The sequence below is a fragment of the Equus przewalskii genome, chromosome 14 (assembly GCF_037783145.1).
Source record: "Equus przewalskii isolate Varuska chromosome 14, EquPr2, whole genome shotgun sequence".
Classification (NCBI taxonomy): Eukaryota; Metazoa; Chordata; class Mammalia; order Perissodactyla; family Equidae; genus Equus; species Equus przewalskii.
The window spans coordinates 45806765-45831222 of record NC_091844.1 but is presented as its reverse complement, the minus strand read 5'-3'; the positions used below and the strand labels follow the sequence as shown (position 1 = coordinate 45831222).

Below are 24458 nucleotides of genomic sequence, written 5' to 3'. Positions count from 1 at the left end.
TCATAAGTTTAATAGGCAGTGGTTACTTTCTTTCTCAGTAGTACAAAAAATAAGAGTGAGCCTTAAAATCGATGGCAAAGAGGGATTGTTATAGTTTAAAGGAGGCTTTAAGACAATAGTCAAATGCAAGGCATGAGCCTTGATTGGATCCCAAATGGGGAAAAAAAAAGGAAAATAAATGGTGAAAATTGAAAGCATTGTTATTTTTCTAAGATGTGATAGTAGCATGCATCTTAGGTTACATACGAGTCTCCTTATACCTAGTCATTGACTTTTCTCAGGATCCAGGCCAGTTGTCTTGTAGAATGTGCCACATTTTAAATTTTATTATTTTCTTATTATTAGATCCAGATTTTGCAAGAACACTACATAGGAATTATTGGAACACAGGTGGTGTTGTATACATGGAGTTTTAAAAATTGATTCTTACAGAAAATTCTTAGTAAAACAAAAACAAAACTATAAAGCATGGGATTAAAAAAAGAAACATAGCTTGGTTTGAAATCAAATCTCCAATCCCTTTTTCCTTGTGCCTAAGAAATCAGTAAAATACTCACATCTGCCCCTGTACATTTGCTGGCATTCTGTCACCTGTATACATGTTATATTTTAACCAAAAATGTCTGAAAGGCAAAAGCTTTCCCTTTACTTTTCCCAAAATGTGCATTCCAGTCCTCTTAAGTCTTCTTTCTTATTACCATAGAGTAAATTATATTTAAAGGAGGAACTGGAGGGGAAAAAAACTAGTATTCAAAATTAAGAGAAAAGGGCAATTACTATCTTAGGCAGCCTCTGGAGTAATTATGCTGTACAACCTCAGACTGCATACCGGCTGTCAGAGCAAATGTCTTTAAAATATTGGTTTTGCCCTTTATATCTCTAAATGAGAAACAATACAGAGGTTTTGGGTAAGTTTTAACTCAAAGCCGGAGTGTTTGGTCCTCATTTCCGACTCATAAAAACGTCAATTGGAAAAAAATTTTACAGTTTTATTTAGCCATATTTTATAACATGGCATAGATAATTTTATATACCCGTGTGTGCGTGTGAGAATTATATTAGAACATGGTATTTAACCTCTCTTGTGTCTCAATTTCCTCATCAGTAAAATGGGGAAAACAGTAAAACCAACCTTTTTGGATTATTATGAGAAATAAATCAATTAAATAAGTTTATATCTATAAAGTGCTTAAAATAGTACCCGGACACAACATCTGTTAAATGAACAGAATACATAATACATCTGAATCTTTGTTGTAGTTCTTACATCTTACATTTATATTCTCCATTTTAAAGGTAAGAAAACTGAGCTCCAGAGAGCTTACGTAAAGTGTCCAAGGTCATATATGTATGTAGTAGGTGATAGAGCTGGGATCAGAATCCAACTGGCCTAACTCCTGAGCCCCTGCTCCTACCCACTTCACTATCCATTCGTACAGAGTTTGCATATAATTATTTATTCAGCCATTGCCTTATTTTTGGAAAATCAGATATCCAGGGGAGTTTTGCCACTGCAGATAACGCCACAATGAATTCTTTATACATACATCCTTATGTATCAGGGCTTTTATTTTTAAAGGAGAGAATCCAAAAAGTAAAATCACTAAGCCAAAAAGTTTGCACATTTTTAACATTAACAGAAATTACTAGTTTTAAGAAGTTTATTATAGCAGATTTATCTTTCCTTTTACAGTAGCTAGATTTCCTGTCTTACTAAAAAATGTCACCTCTACTCCAACTATAAAAATATTCTTTTCTTCATATAGATATATACCTTTAACTCATTTACAATTTACTTTTTGTATATTTTATAAGAGGATCTAGTGAGTTTTCTTATAGGTGGATAGCAAATTACACTAGCAGCCTTCATTAATTAAAACCCACCAAGGTGAAATGTCACCCTTGTCACAGATTAAACACAGATTAAGCCAAAGCCCCCCTCCTGAACTCAAATCAAATTATTTTTGATCTCTAGGTGTCTTGGGCTCATGCTCTTTCATCCACTTACAATAGGCCTTTCCCAGCTCTGTAAATCCAAATCCTACCATCTGTTAAGGTCCTATACAAATGCCAGGACTACCTTATTGATTTCCACCTTTCCTTCTTCTCATACCTTGCTAGAGGTAATCACCCCTTCCTTTGAATGTCCACAATACTTTATCTGTACATACCTAACAACATTTCTCACTTTTAAAACAATTAGTTATGTACAAGTCCTTTCTCTCTTTCTAGGTGGTAATGTTTTGGTGGACTAGATTTCTAAGTCATTTTTACAGCACCCTTAGTACTTAGGACAGCGCCTCCAAACCACATCTGTTAGATGAATACCTGCACAACTTTCTTGATCCCTCGCCAGATCTGCAGTTCTGCAGCTAACTGAAAATTGTTTCATTAAGAGTAACTCCCTTGTACGCAGAAAAGGGTAGCTCTGCCAAATAAAGGGGAATTTTTCTGGAATCCATGAATCAGAAAGTTAAAATAAATGAAATTTTAAATTATGTATTCTGTACCATATTCATATGAGAAAAAGTAAAGAGATATTAAATGAAATAATACTGAATATTTTTTCAAAATAACAATTTCTAGGCTATGATGGGGTTAATACAGATTTAGGACAACCTTCTACATATTTACATCCAAAATTCTCTACGATGATAACCCATGTGCATAATAATGACATCAGCGCAAGGTAAAATTAAGTGCCTTATGTATCATCAAAGATATAATGCAAAGAGGACCACTTGCAACATAGGCAAAGTAAGTATTCACTACATTGAAAAGTTTTGGAGTGCTAGAAAGGTCTCGTCTTGCCTAAACATCTTCCCACTCAGAGAGCTAATGCCTAAAAATTTACTATTAATATTCATGCCTTTCATTTAAGTCTAAACCAGTGGTTCTCAACCATGGGCCATTCTGCCTGCTAAGGGCCATTTGGCAATGTCGGCAGACATTTTTGGTTGTCACAACTAGGAAGGATGGGTTGCTACTAAGCATCCAGAGGACACAAGCCAGGATAATACTAAACGTCACACAACACCCAAGATAGACTCTCACAACAAAGGATCATCTGGCTCAAAATGTCAATAGTGCAAAGGCTGAGAAACTCTGGTCTATATTCTGCCAAAATGCAAAAACATACTGTTTTTAACTTAACCTGCACCTCAGCAAGCCCTCCACTTCAATCCAATCCAATCAAGCCTTTTTTCCCTCTACTCCTCCTCCACGCTGCCAAATCCAGTGCTTACTTATCCTCATATACAACTCCTCAGCAGCATTTATTTGACTCAGCTACGCCCTGCTTCTTGAAACGCTCTTTCTCTTGACTTCCTTGATATCCCAGTTTCCTGATTTTCTTTCTGCTTTACTAGGCACACCTTCCCAGTCTATTTCGTTAACTCTTCAATGCTGTTCATTATCTAACGCTGCATTAACCCTTTTATCCCTTTGTTATCTTCATTTTTTCCCTAGATGCTCTCAGCCAGAACCATGGCTTTAACTACATCTACATCCTGATAATGCCAAAATTTGTAACACCAGCCCTGACCTCCCCCTTGAACTTCAGACTTATTTAACCAACTTTTAGTTCCACTTGGATGTCTAATTGATATCCAAAACTTAACATGTCCAAAACAGAAACCCTTGATTCAGAAATTATTGTTATTATAATCAAAATACCTGTCTAGTAAAATGCTAACAATTGGGGAATTTGGGTTTGATTCTCGCAACTTTTATGTAAGTTTGAAATTCTTTCAAAATAAAAAGTAAAACAAACAAAAACATATGGCTCCCAGGGCTGGCCAGGTGGCATAGTGGTTAAGTTCACACGCTCTGCTTCCGTGGCCCAGGGTTCGCGGGTTCGGATCCCAGGCACAGACCTACACCTCACTCATCAAGCCACGCTGTGGCAGCACCCCACATGAAAAATAGAGGAAGGCTGCCACAGACGTTAGCTCAGCGACAATCTCCCTCAAGCAAAAAGAGGAAGACTGGCAACAGATGTTAGCTCAGGGTCAATCTTCCTCACCAAAAAAAAAAAAAAAAGGGGGGGGTCCTATCAGTCCACATTTTGTTCTTCCCCTTCAGCAAATTGCACATCAATTCCTCATAAATATCTAGGCATCATCATTAGTTCATCTCTGTAAGAACATGCCACATTTAATCCACAGCAAGTTCAAGATGTTCTACCTGAAATATAGTCCAAATCAAGCCACTTCCCTCCATCTCCACTGCTACCAGCTTCCTATCTGGTCTCCCTGTTGCCACATTTGCCCCCTGTATTAGTTTCCTGGGGCTGCCGTAACAAACTACCACAAACTGGGCAGCTTAAAACAACAGAAATGTATTGTTTCACAGTTCTGGGGGTTAAAAGTCTGAAATCAAGCTGTCAGCAGGACCACACTTTCTCTGATATCTCTAGGGAAGGATTCTTCCTTACCTCTTCCTAACTTCTGGAGGTGGCTGGCAATCTTCAGTTCTTGGCTTGTAGACGCATCACCCCACTCTCTGCCTCCATCTTCACACAGCAGTCTCTCCGTATGTCTGCTTTGTGTCCAAACTTCCCTCTTCCTATGGAGACACTAGTCATGGGGTTAGGGCCCACCCTAACTCAGTATGACCTCATCTTAACTTGATTACATCTGCAAAGACCCTATTTCCAAGTAAGTTCACACTCACAGGTTCCAGGCACTAGGACTTTGGTATATCCTTTGGAGGAATGTGATTCAGCCCATAAGATCCCCTATACATAATCAGTTTTCCACACAGCAGCCATAGCGATCTTCACGAATGTACAGCAGGCCACGTCACTCTCCTGCCTACAGGTCTATGTCCAGCTGGCCTCCTACTGCCTCTCAAACTTCATCTCCTACCACTTTCCCCTTATGCTCCCCAGTGGCCTTCTTTCTGTCCCTCTAACGCACCAGGCTTATCCTTGCCTCAGGAAATTCGTGTGTGGCTTCCTCACCATTTCAAGTCACAGCTCAAGTGTCACTTCCTCACAGACATCTATTCTGACCATCTACCTAAGCAGCACATCCCACAGGTATTTTCTTTCACATAACCCTAGTTTTAAGCACTATGAACCATTACCAGAAATTATCTTCTTTGTCATTTATTTGTTAAGCAGCCCCCTTACTTGAATATAAGCTCTACTGAGGCAGATTCCATCGCTACCGCCCCAGAGACAAAACCAGGGTTGTACAAATATTTTTCATGTTTATTTGGTCAAATACATCTTTTTTCCTTCATGATTTCAGGATTTCCTATCTAACTTACCAAGATTATTTAACTATTCCCCTAATTTTTCTTCTATTGTTTTCTTTCTTTGCTATTGCTCATTTAAATATTTAATCCATTTGGAATTCATCTTTGTATAGTACTTGAGAAACAGGGGTCACCTCTGATGATTCCAACACAAAAAGTCTACAACTTCAAGAAATTCTGACCTATTCGATAAGGCTCAAACACTTCTGCAGGGCGTATGCAAGCTTCCCTGAACTGACCGCCTCTATTCCTCTATGGCACCAATCTCTGGCTGATGATTCCATCCCACCTGCCCTCTGACTATGTCAAAAAGTTAAAATGACCATCCAAAAGGATTATGCTTGAAATACACTTCCCCACCTGCCTTATTAACTCCTATAAATCCTTAAAACCCCAGTTCTAATGTCACCTCTCCTGGAAGCCTTTCCTATCCTTGTTTATATCTTCACTCTAATATCCCCCTACTGTATAATCTGTAGTACCTGCCTCATAATGTGTACATTTAAGTACTTAGCCGAGTGCCTGGCACAGAGTAAATGCTAAATAAACGTTAACTATTATTATTATTGCCGTGATAGGTCACAATTATTTGTTTGTGTAATCTCCCTTGCTAGACCACGAGAGAGAGGACAGAGACCCATTTATTTGCCATTTTACCCATCCCAGTGATCTGGCACATATTGAAGCATTAATAATAAGTGATAAATAAATTAACGAACAACACCTCAATTCTAGAACAAGGTAAATTTCTTTGATACTGTGGATTCCTTATGTTCAAAAAGAGAGGAATCTTTAAGATGAAAAATAGACTGCTCTGGGCCAGCCCCAGTGGCCCAGCAGTTCAGTTCAGCGCACTGGCTTTGTGGCCAGGTTCAGTTCCCAGCTGGGACCTACAATACTCTGTTAGTGGCCATGCTGTGCTGGCAGCCCACATACTAAAAAACAGAGGAAGACTCGCATGGATGTTAGCTCTCAGTGAATCTTCTTCAGTAAAAACTAAATAAAATAGACTGCTCTGCCTGCTTTTGGATTTGGTTCAAATTCGAGGGGTGGGAGAGAGGCAGATCTAGCAAGAAAGTCTAGCTTTTCCCACCTCCTGAAAGACAATAATAGGTGCTCTATGGCTAACATCGTATAACTCATTATACTGGACATTAAAACAATGGCATTTTTCAAAAGAAGAGTAAGAGAACCCAAAACTTTTTGTCTTATTTTGAAAGCAGTCAGACGTGTCTTATCCTCGTGTGAGTTCATAACCTCACATTCACCTGGCCCTGAACCTCACATAAGGAAACTTACGAGCTTCCTTGATAAAATAACCCAACACTTCAACTCTGAGTTGAAGGAGGAGCCTCACGTCAGGTAAACACGTAGGAGCTGTGAAGTCTCCCTGCCCTCCCACGAGGAGAGTCTCCGTCCACGCCCACCTCGGAGAACCACAGTGTTCTGAGACTGGGGGACGACAGGCTTCCTCAGCTCCGGCCTCCCCTAAGCCAGGGCTGCAGAAGCGGAGCAAACTGCCCTGCGTTAATCGGCAGCTGCTCAGTACTGAGAGGACCACAACTCACAGAAGAGGCGGAGAGAAGCTTCAGGCGGGAAAGATGAAGTGTACGGATGCCACACGCAGAGAAAGAAGAGCAGCGAGAGGGGCGATCCGTCAGGAACACTGCCTCTTCTCACTTCTCATCGGTACCTCGAATGTTTGCATGCCCAGACCAGCACCCGTCCCGCTCACACTTTTCTTCCCGCTCCAGGGCGGGCCAGGCCGCCGCCCACCCGCTGGAGAGCAACGCGGGCGGCTGCAGCGAAAGGCCGCCGCCGCCTCCCGGACTCACCGGCTCTCCGTGCCGCCACTTCGCCACCGAAAAGGCTGCTGCAAGGCCGGGTCTTCAGGCGTCCCCTCCCGGGAGGCAGCCGCGTTCGATCCCCACCGCGAGACTGCGGTTGTGGGAGGCGAGAACAGCCCGGCCGGTGTCCCGGCTTCCGTAGGCGAACGGCTCGGCGGCCCCGGATGTTGATATGCTCTCTGCCCCGGAAACGGTGGCGGGAGGCCCAAGTGGGTGGAGGCGGTGTTGCCGGCCTCTCCGGAAGGAGACGTGGCGGCGGTTGGGCCCGGGCTGCCTGGGCGGTTGGTAGTCCCGCCGCCTCCTTCTCCTCCTCCCCCTCCTCTCCTCTATGGGCAGAGGAGGCTGTGGCGACGGCTGGAGAAGTCGGCGGCGGAGGATGGAGGAAGGAGGCGGCGGCGCGCGGAGCCTGGTCCCCGGCGGGCCAGTGTTATTGGTCCTCTGCGGCCTCCTAGAGGCGTCCGGCGGCGGCCGAGCGCTCCCCCAGCTCAGCGATGACATCCCTTTCCGTGTCAACTGGCCCGGCACCGAGTTCTCTCTGGTCAGTGCCCTCGCGAAACCCGTAGCCATATCTCTTCCTCCTGTCGCTAAGAGTTCTGCCCCTTCCCCCTATTCGCTACGCTGTTTTCCCCTTGAACCGCCTCTGCAGGCGCAAGCCTCCTTCCCCAATCCAGAGTTTCATTTACCCCACGTTCATTCATTCATACAGCAAGTATTTATCGAACACATCGTGTGGACGTGCCCCCCATGCTAAGCCTTGGGGATCCAGCGGTCACCTGCTCTCCTCTTTTTAAAGGTCTCACTAGACCTTGCTTACCAACACTCTGCCCTGTGGAAGAAGCTTTCCACGTCAGGCGCACACATTTACCTTCTTTGGAGAGTCAGTTGCGCCTCTTCCTTCCCCAGCAGCCTTCTTTCCTTCAGGATTACACATCATCGTACCCACACAGCCAGGAGTACTGCAGATACGAGCTCCCTCTCTCATAGTCGCTCTTTCTTGCATACACACTCACACGTCTACATCTACACACAGCTCTTCCTTTCAAAGTTGTTTCTGAGAGGGTTATTTGTCCTGTGAGATGTTAACGACGCTCTATGCAGAATATCCTTTACAGTTTTGAGGTATTACGACTGTTATTTAAGACCCCAGAACGCAAGGTTTTATGATCCGTTTTCCTACAGTGAAGAACATACTTATGACCTCACAGTAGTGAAAATTTGCAGTCTTTCTGTCTTTGGAGAGGAGACTGATGGAAAGTCTTCCTATCCACGTGTAGCTACTGCAGGCCAATAAATGTTGTGCTCTTATGATACTTACCATGTAGTAATTAATTCATTTATTTCAAATTGAAGTCCTAGAAAATGAAATTTTTTAAAAAAATTATTATTCCAATTACTTAAAGTCATTCCACTTGGGAGATTATTTAAATATGTTGTTCTGTTACTATAAGTGGTACCGTGACATCAAAACAAGATTTACCAGGATAACAGATGTCATCATTACCACAAGAGCTTTCTATTTGCAAATATTAGTTTTTGCTAATATTTCACACCTGGTTTGTTTCTCTTGCCCTCTCTTTTCTGTTCCACTGTTCTGGTAGTTCAGTGGTTCTTGAATTTATCTAAGTAAATATTTCTCTGGGAAGCCAGGTTTATCTTTACATTAATGCCATGAAATACTAATATACTAAAATACATAAAAATTTGTTATAAGTCAGATATAGCTTTAGCAGGCTTAGGGTGAGAATACTTTAGTCCAACCTCTGTTATTGTTTCCAAAGACACATTTGGAATGAACATGACAAAATTTAAAGAATGTGGTCATTAAAATTTTTTACTCTTTCACCTTTTTCTTTTTAGGCTGCCCTGAAAACTTACTGACCTATAAGTGGATGACTAAAACTAGCCTTTTTAGAGGTTACTACCAAATTGTCATTCAGTCTTCTTGCTGGCACGGATGTTTCTTGGCTAAAAAGAGGTTATGGAGAAAGATCTCAGTCTTAGTGTATGTTATACCAACCTTTCACATATCTATCAATTTTATTTTGAAATTTGGTTTTTAATTACTTTTCTTTGGCAATGCAACATAATCTAAGATGGGCACATTTGACAATTTGGGGAGAAAAATTTTTTTCTTTTTTTTTTAGTTTGAGTTATTTTGAGAAAATTCTAGAGACATTTTTCTGAGTTGGCAAAAGGTCTGTGACCTTCAGGCAAAAATAAGTCCTAAGAGTTATTATTATTAGTCTTTTGATTTTTTTTCATACTTTTCTAATCTTAAGGCTTCCCTTACCTACTTTATGTAGTTGCAACTACAGCCCTCCTCACCTGGCCCTGTCATTTTTTTTTTATGGGCCAGTTGGTTGGACATTTGTGTATAACTCAGCAGCTGTATGAACTAGGATAAGGGCCTTTATCTCTCTAACATCTGAAATTGGAAGAAACTATATTAGAAGATTTTAATGTTTTTTTAGCTTTAGAGTTCTTCCGTGCTTTAAATCATCTTCCTATTCAGATATATCAAAACAATACATAATCTTTACAATCTTGCTGTCAACTTTTCTTAGAAGAAGTATTAAGCACCAAAAATGTGTACGTTTTTTAATGTTTACATTAATTAATGATTATTATATTCTTTGTTTACTGGTTTTTAGCATTCAGTTTTGGTTTTGTGTATATATTTTCCTTCAAAAATACTCAGGTCATTAAAGTGTTCAGTTATTCCTTACTTCACAGATTTATGGATTTCACAAAAGAAAACCAGAAAATAAGCCTAATTTTCTCTCTACTTCTGTTGTTAATATAGAAATGTATTCCTACTCAAAAACTTTCCCCAAATCACTACACTTGGGAAGAAGGGTGACCACCTGTCTGTTTCCAAACATATACATTGGCAAGTTATGCCCCTGAGTTTATTTTAGAGCTTCTCCTAACATAGTTTTCTCTCTCATCCTCTGAATATCTTAATTCCTCCAGACTCATGTCAAGCATTAGGAATTTCTTCCTTGTCAAGATGTTATTAAAGTCCCTAAACCTTAAAGTACCATATTCCCTTTGATTAGTTTCATTATATTGAAATCTGATTTTTATCAAATCACTAATATTACCTCTTACACTGAAAATACTTTCAGGTGTTAAGTTTTATAAAACAAGTTTTTACACTATCTGTAATTCTGTACGTTCAGAATTTATTATATTTCATTTTCTTAAAAAAGAACCTGTTTCACAAAATCAGAAGGAAGCATTTTAGTAGTAGATCAAAAAAAATTTTAACTTAGAAAATCACAAAAGGTTAACTTTTTCCCAGTAATTTTTCTTATGAAAAAGTAAGGTAAAGTTGGTTTAAAATTTTTACTTTGTGATCCAATAAGTGGCTCACTATTTCAACAAAGAGTTTTCAGATGGAGAATTGCTGCTTGGTCTACTTTATTAAGAGGAAAGCAACTCTTCCTAAAGTAATGAATGACAAATCTTTGCATCTTCAAACAAGAATACTGATGGCTTCTGTTTCTTGTTACCCCTGACCTAGACCTTAGAAACAATAAGCAGAAGAATGGATTTATTTTACTTTTAGACATAAAACCCAAGAGTAGCTTTTATTACGAAGAAAGAATTGTCTTCCTTTCTTTGCTGTGGTTCCAAACAAGCAGTTCCTTTTTCCATTGTTAGCATTGTGGTGAACATTTTAGTAAATGAGTCCATATTACTGTAGAATTCAACTCTGAACGTTATAGTTACAGATACTTCACAAATAGAGGTGAATACATTCACATGATGTGCTACTGTCTGCTTTCACAACAGTATAGGAATGATTTGATGAGACTTCAGGCCATCCATTGCTAAGTGAATGTGAGTCATGCTTTGCACAACTCCCTATCGTATTCTGAACATATCTGAAAAACATTGAAAGGTGTTATAAATGTTATGTCATAGCAATTTGTTAGCACAACTGAATAAATGCTTCTAAGGATGCTTTTATCATAAATTTGGCTTTGCAACTCTCACTTCCAAATCTCTTTCCTTTCCCTCTTCACTTATAATGGTCTTTTAAACAAGGATCCTTGGCCATAATCCAGGAGTCTATCTAGTAATCTAAAAACATTTTGAAAGTTCATTCAAATAGAGTCATGAGTCACTTAACCACAGGGATAGGTTCTGAGAAATACATCATTAGGCAATTTCATGTTGTGTAAACACCTTAGAGTGTACTTAAACAAACCTAGATGGTATAACCTACTACACACCTAGGCTATATGGTACTAATCTTATGGGACTTGCATCGTGTATGTTATCCACTGTTGACCGTCGTTATGCAGGACGACTGTTAAAACATTCAGGAGCACACAGAATATGGAACCAGTCTGCTTGGGGTCAACTCTGGGCTGTGCTACTTTCTAGGTGTGTTACCTTAGACAAATTATGTAAGCTCTGGGCTCCAGTTTCCTTTTCTGCAAGATGGGAAGAATGCTTATTTTAAGGATCAATGAGTTAAATGTAAAGGACTTAAAATGGTACTGTCAGAGCTAATACAGCTAGTATTTGCTACTGTTTTTTGTTTGGTTTTATTGTCTTGGAAAAACATTGCCCTAATTTGCATTTGTGTTTAAGATGACTGGTGTCAAGTAGTACTGGTTTTATTATGGTTAAGAGTTGTTAGTGTTAAATTGCGAAAAGAGCAGAGTACTTAATAAGAGGGGTTCTTTTCCTTGCCAGGGATAACCAATTAGTATAGTGATTTCAGTCACGTAGGAAGAAAAAAGTTGAGAGAACTGAATTATCACAGAACCCATATCATAAACTGTGAAAACCTCTGCCTTTGTAGTTAGTGACATATTAGCTATCACAAAGCAGAGATTTCTTTTTAGTTAGGTAATATCAGTTATATTATTTGGAATGTTCATTTGAATTACATTGGTTCATATTTGATTTATGAATTGTTTGGTTCTATAATGTAGAAAGCTTTTAAGAATAGTTTTGTTGATATATACCAGAGTGTGGGCAAGCTGCACCTTTGGGCTAGCCCACCAGCTGTTTTTGTAAATAAAGTTTTTTCAGAACATGGCATGCCTGTTCATTTTCAGTATTCCCTTTGCACTTTCTTAGTACAGTGGCAGAGTTGGGTAGTTGCAACAGAAACCCTATGGCCCACAAAGCCTAAAATACTATCTGGCCCTTTACAGAAAAAGTTTGCTGACTCATGGTATATACTTAAAAAAAAAAGTTGTCAGCACAGAGGATCCATAGTAATTTTTGTTTTAAAAGTAATTTATCCATTCATTATCCAAATGTGAAAAATACTGCACTATATGTTCGAGTGTCCCATCCAGCAGAATTGAGAGTACATTTGTAAAATGCTGTAGATTCTCATATCTAGGTGGTAATTGTTAGTAGGAGTAATTAGTATTCATTGATGGTGTATCCATGAACATTCGTTGCCTCTCAATGCTTTTTAATCCATATTTTGACTTCAGTCTCTTGCATTACTACTTTTTCTTTATACTCCAAATTTATTTTTGTTCGTTTTTTTCTGTTATATTTTAACAGCAGGATAAAGTTTGTCATCTTCATTTTGTCATTAAAATACATGTAGAATTTTTTCCCTGTTTTTCAAATTTGTTTTAAAAATCCTCTGTTGATGAATTAGTTTGACCTAGGACTGTAAGTTATTCAAGCTAATACAGTTTAGCCAGAGAAGGGTTAAATGTTGTTTGTTCTATTCCTAGCCTACAACTGGAGTTTTGTATAAAGAAGATAATTATGTCATCATGACAACTACACATAAAGAAAAATATAAATGCATTCTTCCCCTTGTGACAAGTGGGGATGAGGTAAGTTTTTATAAATATATTGATAATCCCTATTACCAAAGATATTTATTTAAAACATTGCAACCACATACTTTAAAATAAAATTGAATGACAGGTTTCTCAATAACCCCATTTTACCATAAAAATAGTAATCACTTTTATTATTCCTGAAGTCTGTGATTTTACAGTTCAGCTTAGAAAACTTAGCAACCAATTACTAATGTTTTGAATGAAAATCTAACTCCATGCTTTTCTTTTATAGAAATGAGAGTTTTGCACAAGATATAATTTTTTTAAATGTGTATGTGACATTTTTTATACAGAATTGCTAATAAATAAACTTATAGGTACCTTATGTTTTCTCACTACCTTAACTCATGCCCGTTTCTTCCTCCTAAAATGCCCTAACTGCCTCTTATCCATCCTTCAAGGCAATGACTTCTTTCAAGATGAAACAGGAGAGGCAGCATGGTAAAATGGAAAGGACACCAGCCTAGGAGCCAGGAGGCTGAGGTATAGGCTACAGTTAGCTGTGGAACCTTGAACAAATTTGAAACTCAATCCCTCCACTCAATAAATTTATTGAACCAGTTATATAATATTTTCATGATCTGTAAAATGGAAATATTAAACTCATTGAGTGCATTTTTAGGTTTTGTTCATATTTGAAATCTGTGCAGGGCAGCTATCTGTTTCATTTTGTTTTCAACCTCCTTAAGACACAAATACACACACGCGCAATCACACACATATATATGGCATTCAAGTCTGAAATGTAAAAATATATAGAAAACTGAGAAGTACCTTAAAACTTTCCAATATATTCTACAAGATTCAACTACTCTGAGGCTTTCATAGCTAGAATTTGTGTTAGATGCAAGCATTTCAAAATTCTGAAATAGGTTTATAAGAATTGTTCAGGAAACTGAAACTCAAAAACCTTTGTTGAAGAGAAGAAAGAATGGAAGATTATTCTATGGCTCCATATATTATACTTCAATTCTTTTGAAAGAAGTGGCTACCATAGGATCTTATTAAAGTTTTTGACTTTTTTCCCTTTTATTTCCAAGCATTTGTGATTTGACCAATGAGTTAATGCCCAAACAGCAGAGTTGGATGACGTTCTAGAATAACTGTCATTATTAAACTCTAGTTCTTTCTTAGGAAGAAGAAAAGGATTATAAAGGCCCTAATCCAAGAGAGCTACTGGAGCCACTATTCAAACAAAGCAGTTGTTCCTACAGAGTATGTATTTTATGTTCACTTGATAACTAGAAAATAAATTTCCAGCAGCCTTCCAATAGACCCTTGAAATAATTCTGCACTTCTTTTTACTTTATAATGTTGTATCAAATTTTTAGTTAGTTGTAAATCTAAGTTAATGCTTAATAATATTTTGTTCATTTAAATTCCTATTTAGTAAATGCAGCAGATACCCAGTAATACCAATATTAATTAATACCACTTGCCAAACTGCTTTGAATGTTTTTCAGATCAAGAGAAGATTTCCTTATGTATAATTTTAATTAAAAAATACTAATTGTTATTTTTTAAGCTGTGTAGGAATTGATCCTTAAGCCAGGTCGTAGTTAGACCCCAAAGATATTCTAAACCTATTTCCTTCATAGAATTTTCACATAGAGCTAATTAGTAAAAACAATGAATAGGCTTCAGAAATTTCACATTTTTGTGAGGCATAATAATGAATATAATTTCGTGAAAGCTTACTCTAAATCTTGAGGGACATCTACTCACCTACTTAAAATATCAAAAAGTAATTCAATTGAGTTATATGGCTTTTATGTATTTAAATACATCCATCTTTCTTAGATTGAGTCTTATTGGACTTATGAAGTATGTCATGGAAAACACATTCGGCAGTACCATGAAGAGAAAGAAAGTGGTCAGGTATGTTTTTCTTCAAAATTTGAAGTATGGAACATTATCAAATGAGAACTTTAGTAATGAGATTGATGGTTTTAAAGTTGTATTCTTGAAATATGTATTTGCAAAATACTTACTATATTTTTATTTTATTTTTAAATATAGAAAGTAAATATTCATGAATACTACCTTGGGAATATGTTGGCTAAGAACCTTCTATCTGAAAAAGGTTTGTTTCTACCAAGTGGTTTGATAGTAATGCTGGAATTTGGTTTAAAATATATGTGCAAATTGGAATTTAAAAGATTTTGCTGGAGACTGTATGCATTTTAAAACGCTAAAATAAATTTCTGAACAGTCCCTTAGGGAACTTTTTCAAAGAGATCTTTGTATTATTTTTGCCTTAACAAACATGGCTTTTTCCTAACTATTAATAAATTTTTTTAAATATGGCAGGATATACATGTTAGTGCCATATTTATATAGTATTATTCTTTTGCTTGGTTTAAGCAAAGTTTTTATATATGAAAATAGACATGTAGATGTAGCCCTCAAATTATGAAATATTTTTATTAATCTAATAGCAAATTGGTCAACTAATTTAAGATTCAGCATTTTACTAAGATAAAAAATACTTCAAAAGAAACTCTTGCAGCCTGTTCTTATGCCTCAAATAGAGTATTTCCTAGGTAAAGATGTAAAGATTAAATATGACTGTTTTTTCAAACAAAACCATTTCAAGGAAACTAGCTAAAAGTAGTACGATAAAAATTACATGTATGTTTTGAGTCTTTAGAAAGAAGTGTAAAGTTACAAAGTTGATTGAAGACTTAGTCATTTATATCTTACATATAAGTCCCTGGTCATTCTTTACACTTACCTTGCTCTTATATTATTCCACAGAACAAGAAGCAGAAGAAAAAGAAAAATCTAAAGAGGCAAGTGACAACTGTTGATTTTTCACTCCTAACATGTATTGTTAGTGAGGCATGTATTTATATAACTTAATTGATAGAATATAGCCAAGTGTTACTTTAACTGTCTATCAGGTACCTCAAAGGATTGAGTCAAAGAATATTTACAATGTTAGGTTTTTCTGAGAAAAGTTATGCTATGATCCTTTTACTTACTTTTAAGATCATACAAAAATAAATGAGTCTACCAAAGATGTCTGGGAAAGTTTCTATGATAGCATTATGTCACTTGCATGCTTAGCAGTCATTCCCTCTATTTAACTTTAGAAACAATTATAAGAAGAGTTTTGCATTTTTTCTGTTGTTTGGTTCCTATCTCCTGTGGGTACAACAGATAAACTATACATGCAAATAATAAGCTACCAGACTGCAAGCATCTTAAAAGCAGGGACTGTCTTTTTATCTCTTTACTCAGCAGTGCAAAGCAGAGTGCCAGACATAATGTAGCACTTCATAAATGTTTATTGACTGTGAATGCATAATTGATGACTGAAAACTAGGATTGTTTAAAAAGAATGATTCCTTATGATGCCAAATCCTAATTTTTAAGTGCCCAGGTAGTTCAGGGAATGCTTTCTGAATGCTAAGAATTTCCATAGAGTTTAAGCAACTTATTGATAGAGGATAGTTTATAACTGGTTTCATATCAAAGTGATACTTTTATTGGAAGTAAAATGAAATGGCAAAAGGCCTTAAAAATTACTTAAAGGTATTCCTTTTTTTTTTTTTTTTTTTTTGCTGAGGAAGATTCACCATGAGCTAACATCTGCTGCCAATCTTCCTCTTTTTTGTATGTGAGCAGTCACCACAGCATGGCCACTGACAGACGAGTGGTGTAGGTCCCTAGCTGGGAACCAAATCCAGGCTGCTGAAGTGGAACGCACCAAACTTAACCAGTAGGCCACCAGAGCTGGCCCTGGATTCCTGGAATTTACAAGGGTGACTTTGGGGGGAATTGATAAGCTGAGCATAGACACACATAGCATTGCTATTTTAAAAGATTTCAATTTTACACACTACTTTTGAAATAAAATATTTAGCAAGATGGAATTCAAAGTGTGAAATGATCTAGGAAGAGGAAGAAAAGTATAAGGGAAGAAAACTAATATTTATTGAGCCCCAATTTATAAGCCAAATACTGTGAACCAGGATTTTTCTAATTCCAGAAACTAGCATGAAAATAGCAGAGGAAAAATCGTAAAATACTTTTCCTGGAAACGTTTATTTATTGCCCATTTTCGACATGGCACTGACAGGGTACCAAAGGGATACAAGATGAGCTCCCTGCCTCCAAAGAGCTTGCTTAAAGATGTTATTAAGAGGACCTTTTTGAATCCTTTACAGTAGATTTTTCTTGTGTTTATGTAGATAAAACTATGGGAGCTAGCTCCTTAATAATCCTTGTCTTCTGAAGTGATCTCCTTTGTTCCGTGAAAATTTCATTTGTCTTTTGCTGGCCTTGAATAGATTTATACAGTTTACATTCTGAAAAATATGTTTGTTAATATTAATAACAGGGAAGAAGAGTAAGCAGATTGATGAACCAGTACAGTATTTAGATTCCTGTCTTGGAAGATAGTGTTTTCCCATGTAGTCCCACTTTTTGATAAATCAAACTTCAGACCTCTAGAACCTAAACTATAGCACAGCCATTCACTGTGAGTTCAGTGAAGAAAGCTCTGACCAGCCCAGTATAGTAAGTTCCCGTGTTCTATCGTAGTCACTTTCTTTAGAACTGATGAAAATAAATCATATAATTGTGATACTATAACCTTTTTTATAAAGGTACATTTACTTAACATCTTAATTTTAGCGCCAAATAAAAATTTTCTTTTTTGCTGCGTTAAACTAGCTCTGAAAATATGTCTTTGCTCAAATAAGAATTTATGAATCAAAAGACTATTAGAGGGAGAACTTACAGAAAATATGGAAATGTTACCTTTCAGTTTGTAAATAAAATGTAGTTTTCTTCCTTTCAGAATAAGTGCTTCTCCCATCCTCACGCCCGCCTCCATTTCTAATGAAAAGTCTGTCTTATACTCTTTTTTTAAGATTCCCACTAAAAATATCGAAGGTCAGATGACACCCTACTATCCTGTGGGAATGGGAAATGGTACACCTTGTAGTTTGAAACAGAACCGGCCCAGATCAAGTACTGTGATGTACATTTGTCATCCTGAATCTAAGCATGAAATTCTTTCAGTAGCTGAAGTTACAACTTGTGAATATGAAGTTGTCATTTTGACACCACTCTTGTGCAATCATCCTAAATATAGGTAGGATGTGGATTTATTATTTTAAACATGAAATGCATACATGCTTTAAAGTGTCATATGCTTAGTTTTAATGCTTTGTTCTTACTGAATAGATTCAGAGCATCTCCTGTGAATGACATATTTTGCCAGTCACTGCCAGGATCACCATTTAAACCCCTCACCCTGAGACAGCTGGAACAGCAGGAAGAAATACTAAGGGTGCCTTTTAGGAGAAATAAAGAGGTATGAGAATTATCTAATGGTATTTTCTCAGTGCTTCCTTTTCCAAATTTCAAAGCAAATACCAATATTTTAATGATTTCTGTAGTATAGTAATAGTAATTTATTTTCCTGACTCAAAATTTTAAATTCCAATGCTTTTCAGTAATTTTAATTATTTTCCTTACTCTAGCTCTTCTCAGAAACTGTTTTAGCATTCTCTTACACTCATAATTTCATAATATTTTAAAGTTTGACATCCTCTTTATTGTAGTTTAATTTTCAGCTAGTTGACTGGACTTCCCAGCTAGGCCTCTTGAAAAATTAGACTACACCCCATCTCCTAATGCTTTATTTATTCTTCAACTCATTGCTATTTGTCACCAAACCATCATTCTTCTAAAACTGTTCTTACTAAGGGCAGCAGCAGTCTTGGTTCTAAATTTGCAGGACATTTGCATAACTTGATCTTAGGAGCATGAACCCTGAACATTTGGAGCTTGACCTTTTTTGCCACCTTTTACTTCAGGATATTCTCTCTGGTTCTCTCTGGTTTTTTTCTCTTATGTACTAGTTCTTCCTCTCCTTCTTGCCCCTTAAAATGTTGAAGTTCCCCTATCCATAGCTGCCTTCTGTTCTTATTGTGCATAGTCTCCTTAAGTGAGCTCATCCATGCCCATTCTATCAACTGCCATTTAAATGCCCATGAGTTCGAAATATACATCTTCAGCACTGATCTATCTCCTGAAGTCAAACCTCAGTCACAATAATTAACATATATTGAGTCTTAACAGCTATTATCTAATCCTCACAACAACCTACAAGATGTACTATTATTATATTCCCTTTTTTTTTTTGGTGAGGAAGATTGGCCCTGAGCTAACATCTGTTGTCAGTCTTCCTCTTTTTTGCTTGAGGAAGATTGTCGCTGAGCTAATAACATCCATACCAATCTTCCTCTATTTTGTATGTAGGATGCCACCACAGAATAGCTTGATGATGTGTGTGTAGGTCCACACCCAGGATCCAAACCAGTGAACCCCAGGCCACCCAAGCAGAACACGTGAACTTAACCACTATACCTCTGAGCCAGCTTCTGTTATTATCGTCGTTGACAGATTTAGGGAACTGAGGTTCACAGAGGGGAAGCGACAAGTGATCACTTGGAGAATGGAATCGAAATACTCTGATTCTAGAGCCTGTCCTCTTAACTACTTCTCTGTGCTGCTTCTCCCTTTTGATATGCTACTACCTTCCCTCTTCATCTGCCTATTGAACATAACGGTATACATTTTCAATAATCTCAAGCTCATCGTTTGTTTTTTCTTTCACACCGACCCTTTTCTTGTCTTTCTCATTGTGTTTAAAGCACTGCGCTCTACCCAATTGTCCAAGTCAGAAACCTAAGTCAGTTTTCCTACCTCCCTCTTGATTCATCTCTAACTCTAATCGTTCACCAAATGCTATCAGTGTTATCTTCTAATTGCTTTTCAGATCTGTCCTGTCATTAGTTCAAGACTTCATCATTCCTAGGACCGGAAACTAGTCTCCTCACACATCCCCTTTCTAATCCTTCCCATACAACTGATAAAATACTCTTTCTGAAATGAAAAGTTGATTATGTATTTAATCCTTTGGTGGTTAACATAATCTATACTTCAGGATAAAATCCTTGCTCATACAATGACTTTATCAAAGGAGAATACAGGCCCCCTTGTGGTCTGACTTCAGCCTTATCTCGCATAACCATTCCTTTTATCCCAGCTATTTTGAACAACTCAGAGTTTCCTAAAAGTACCACGTTCTTTCCAACCTCCTTGCCTTTGGATATACTGTTTTCCCTCTTCTGTTGCCTTCTCCCCTTCCTCCAGTATACCTGATAAACTTCTACTTAGGCTTGAATATGAGCTTCCATTGTCATTTTCTTTGCAAATGAGCCAGGACTTCTAATGGATTACCCCAAGAAGAGAGGTTAGTGTTTCCTCTTCTGTGATCTTGTATTTTATTCAGTCCTCCATTATAGCACTTGTATGGCTAAAATTGGTTGTTTTTCCTATGGTTCTTACATTAAAATGGAGGGAGAATAAACTATGCTTTCATTACTTTGGGGTTTCCAGCTCCTTGCATGTTACCTGCTGTGCTGTATATACTTATCAATGGTTTAAATTAACTAACATGGTTAGTTTGGTTTAATTAACTGCATGGCCTGTTTATCCCCTTCCTCTTGAGTACTTATTGCGAAGGTATTGCTGGGCTCTTTGTGGATGTAGTGAACACCACCATTCTGATAGGAGGGAAAATTTTCTTAACATTCATCTGCATTTGATTTGAAATGCTGTATTAAAAGATTGGAGATGGAGTTCTCTTCTGGTCTTCCCCTTAGATAGTACAGTACTTAAAAGTCAGCTCCATCAAAATGCTTCACAAATCCCAACTTTAATTACTCTTCAAGGAAGAAGTGCCAGTTTACTTTTCTTTAATTAATGTGTTTCATCTGCCAGTTGAGAAAGATTTTCTTTAAAAAGCTACAGATGATAATGCTTTTAAAATACTTAGGATCTTTAGAGTACATGTTGTATATGAAAATCTTAGATAATACTGTAGCATGAGTAGTTACTTAAAACTGATCATCTTTTTTTCAGAGGTTTTTATAAATCTAGTTTATTACACATAACTGTTCTTTTAAAAATTGATAATTAGCATATAGTTTGCCTTTTAAGAGTGGATCAAGCTTTACTATAAAGAATTTTTTTCTCTTTTAAACAAAAATACAAATCTGGCAACCAGAATTTTGGTTTGGTGTTCTGCCCGTGTTATTATATTACATTAATATGGAGATTACTGCACTATTAAGCACTATTAGGAGTCCATTTTATGAATTTCCAAACTCTACTACAAAAACTACTATCATCTTGCTTTTATTGAAACAATTTACCTTAAAAATGAAAGTAAATATTCTGTCCACAAGGATGGTCATACTTCTGTTCTTTTTATGTCTTGTTCTTATCTCAGCTGCAAGTTTCACTGGGCAGTATTATTGTTTTTCTTCACTAACCTCACTATACATCTCATGTATTATAAGTAATTTCTTTAGTCTATTATACCTTAGCTCTGTAGGAGCATTGACTATGTCTGCTTCATTTTTTTTTTTTTTTTTTTAAAGATTTTATTATTTCCTTTTTCTCCCCAAAGCCCCCCGGTACATAGTTGTATATTCTTTGTTGTGTGTTCTTCTAGTTGTGGCATGTGGGACGCTGCCTCAGCGTGGTCTGATGAGCAGTGCCATGTCCGCGCCCAGGATTCGAACCAACGAAACACTGGGCTGCCTGCAGCGGAGCGCGCGAACTTAACCACTCGGCCACGGGGCCAGCCCCATGTCTGCTTCATTTTTAATATTCATCACTTAAAATAGTGCCAGGAGCATAGTAGACTCTGAATGTAGAAAGAGTTATACATAAAATTCAAGGTCCTTTCAAAAAATAAGAAGCCATCTTGGCAATCTTTGTTCTTCCTTACTATTGGAGGAGAGAGAGGAAGGTCATTGGTTTCTAGCATAACCATCCAATGACTCTTACTAGCTGAAATAGAAGAAAAGAACCACAATTGGTCAATGGCAGCTACAGTAGATGAAAAAGTAGACACCGTGTCCACTATACATTTACCGGAAACTCGTTTACTATTTAATTTTTTAAATTATTTCATTCAATTATAAGTGGTACACTCGCTTCTTCACTTCTAGTCTATATTCATTTCCTCTCCACTCACTGTCAATACCCAGTTAATTACCAGGTTCTAACTCATTAACCTCTTGCATAACTATCCTCTTCTCTCCACCCTACCTCTGTCACCCCCTTACTTTAGATTCTCTTCATCTGTGGCCTGGGTGACTGCAGCTCCTAACTTGGCTCCCCACCTCCAGATTTGTTCTTACTGTTCCTTCTTCCCTGCCCCTGCTAAAGTAATTACTTAAAAATCTGATCACGCCATATCTTTGCCTAAAGTCTGTAAGATAATGTCCAAACTTTCTTAGTATTATATACTTTTCCACCATATAGTACCTGCTTATCTCTTTAGTTTTAAATATCATACCATACCCCACATCTTTGCTCTTGCTTCTTCCTCAGATTTACACAAATATGCACATACAAAGACATAAAGCACATATACAGAAAGTCACATAAATCACCAGTTATTATTCATGTTTCAAGAATTAATCAAGGGTTTTCTCTTTGTGAAGTCTTCATGTTTCACTTCTTTGTCAAAGTCTGTTTGAATCACCCCTACCTCTGTGCATCTGCTGTTCCCTCCACCATTATTAATTAGCGTCTTCCTTTACTAAATTGCAGCTTCCTCCAGGACAACACCAGGTCCTGCTACATTTGAATTATTATAACTAATATTCATATTCACTCCCACTCAGGTCCTCTTTATTGCGCTTGTTATCCTTCCTTTATGCTTAGTAACCAAATTTTCCAAAACTAACTGTAGAGACTCAAGATCTAACAAGTAGCAAAGTACTTAATAAGAATAGTGAGACAAAGTAATATGAAATGGAAATTATCCCTGTATGTCAAGAATGGCCACCATACCTCTAACTGGTAGATGGAACTCACATTTGTCTAGAGCTTTGTCTATTAAGTGTTGCAAATTCATTTTCTTAAAACACATTAAAAATGAATGGACAGCTTTTATTTTCCAAATTTTTTACTGTTTAAAAATAATAATTTAAGTCATAAATGAAAAAAATTCTGTGGCATAGAGGCTCTTCAACATATGTATGTTTAATTTTAGGAAGATTTGCAGTCAACTAAAGAAGAGAGATTTCCAGCAATCCACAAACCCATTGCTGTTGGTTCTCAGCCGATGCTCACAGTTGGAACGACCCACATATCCAAATTGACAGATGACCAACTCATAAAAGAGTTCCTGAGTGGTTCTTACTGCTTTCACGGGGTGAGAAATGAACCTTCTGTTTAAATATTTATCTTACAGCTTTCACTTGTGTGATATTTAGTCCAGGAGCATTAATTGGCAGCACTGAAAAAGGTTTTTGTCTACAGAGAAATGGCAGGATTCTGGAAGCCTCCCAATGGACATTCTCTCTGTGGTTGTTACTCTAATCCATAGTGATTATGTTCTCTTTACTCACAAACTAAAACTTGACCTTTACTTGACAGAAAATATATATAACTAAGTCATATATGATTCTGGTTGATTGCTGGAATAGGCATCAGTGATTTTATGCCTGCATTTTGGTTAGGCAGCAGTCACATTTAAAACTTGAGTTAACATCTACAAAGGTAAAATTTTGTCTCTGATACCTCCAGTGGGAAATATCCTTAAAAGTGGCATTTTCATTTCATTTCATTTTACCAAGGCAATACAATAGTTATTCTCTGTATTTACTTTTTTATTTCTCAGTAATTTTTTTCCTACTTTATTCTCCCCAAATCCCCCCAGTACATAGTTGTATATTTTAGTTGTGGGTCCTTCTAGTTGCGGCATGTGGGATGCCTCGTCAATGTGGCCTGACAAGGGGTGCCATGTCCGCATCCAGAATCCGAACCAGCGAAACCCTGGGCCACCAAAGCAGAGCACATGAACTTAACCACTCAGCCACAGGGCCGGCCCCATATTTCTCAGTAATTTTTAATTTTAATTTTCAACTATATTATTGCTATTACAGTTTTTTTGGTTTTGGTTTTGGTGAGGAAAATTGTCCCTGAGCTAACATCTGTTGCCAATCTTCCTCTTTTCGCTTGAGAAAGATTGTCACCGAGCTAGCATCTGTGCCAGTCTTCCTTTGTTTTTTGTATGTGGGACACTGCCACAGCACGGCTTGATGAGCAGTGTATAGGTCCGTGCCTGGATCTGAACCCACGAATCCTGGGCCACCAAAGCAGAACATGCAAACTTAACCACTATGCCACTGGGCCAGCCCCTAATTTTTTAATTATGTATATTTCCATCGCTGTCATTTGGCAATACTGAGACAGGCCCCCATCCCCCTTTCTCTGTACATAACTTGATCTGTTTCCTTTCCTGCAGGGTGTTGGTTGGTGGAAATATGAATTCTGCTATGGCAAACACGTACATCAATACCATGAGGTATAGAACAGCATTTATATCATTTCACCACTAGATGGATTAAAGTTTTAAAAATCTTTTGTGGAAAAAAAGAGAGAGTTTGTGTTACTTTTAATTATGAGATAA

General features: G+C 37.3%; 2 protein-coding genes across 25 annotated transcripts in view; one reads left to right on the top strand and one right to left on the bottom strand.

Moving 5' to 3' along the window:
- ASB3 (ankyrin repeat and SOCS box containing 3) overlaps window positions 1-8254 on the bottom strand; it is a 107718-nt gene extending 99464 nt beyond the window's left edge. For 3 of the 18 annotated variants that reach the window (XM_070573893.1, XM_070573908.1, XM_070573910.1), the window contains exon 1: window positions 7098-7232. The gene's annotated coding sequence lies outside the window, so the exon portion shown is untranslated. Of the gene's footprint in view, window positions 1-4435; window positions 4578-6830; window positions 7296-7974 lie in introns of those variants that run through there. The other 15 variants (XM_070573892.1, XM_070573909.1, XM_070573894.1 and 12 more) reach the window with 12 other exon arrangements.
- Window positions 7286-24458, top strand: part of ERLEC1 (endoplasmic reticulum lectin 1) — a 34430-nt gene continuing 17257 nt past the window's right edge. For 6 of the 7 annotated variants that reach the window (XR_011526535.1, XR_011526536.1, XM_070573914.1 and 3 more), the window contains exons 1-10: window positions 7286-7647; window positions 12830-12934; window positions 14078-14158; window positions 14744-14821; window positions 14963-15026; window positions 15701-15735; window positions 17824-18047; window positions 18140-18269; window positions 23037-23198; window positions 24294-24353. Coding sequence is in view for 5 of the 7 variants with exons in the window: in XM_070573914.1 (XP_070430015.1) it covers window positions 7438-7647; window positions 12830-12934; window positions 14078-14158; window positions 14744-14821; window positions 14963-15026; window positions 15701-15735; window positions 17824-18047; window positions 18140-18269; window positions 23037-23198; window positions 24294-24353 (1149 nt within the window). In the remaining 2 variants the exon portion in view is untranslated. The remainder of the gene's footprint in view (window positions 7648-12829; window positions 12935-14077; window positions 14159-14743; window positions 14822-14962; window positions 15027-15700; window positions 15736-17823; window positions 18048-18139; window positions 18270-23036; window positions 23199-24293; window positions 24354-24458) is intronic. The other variant, XM_070573916.1, reaches the window with a different exon arrangement.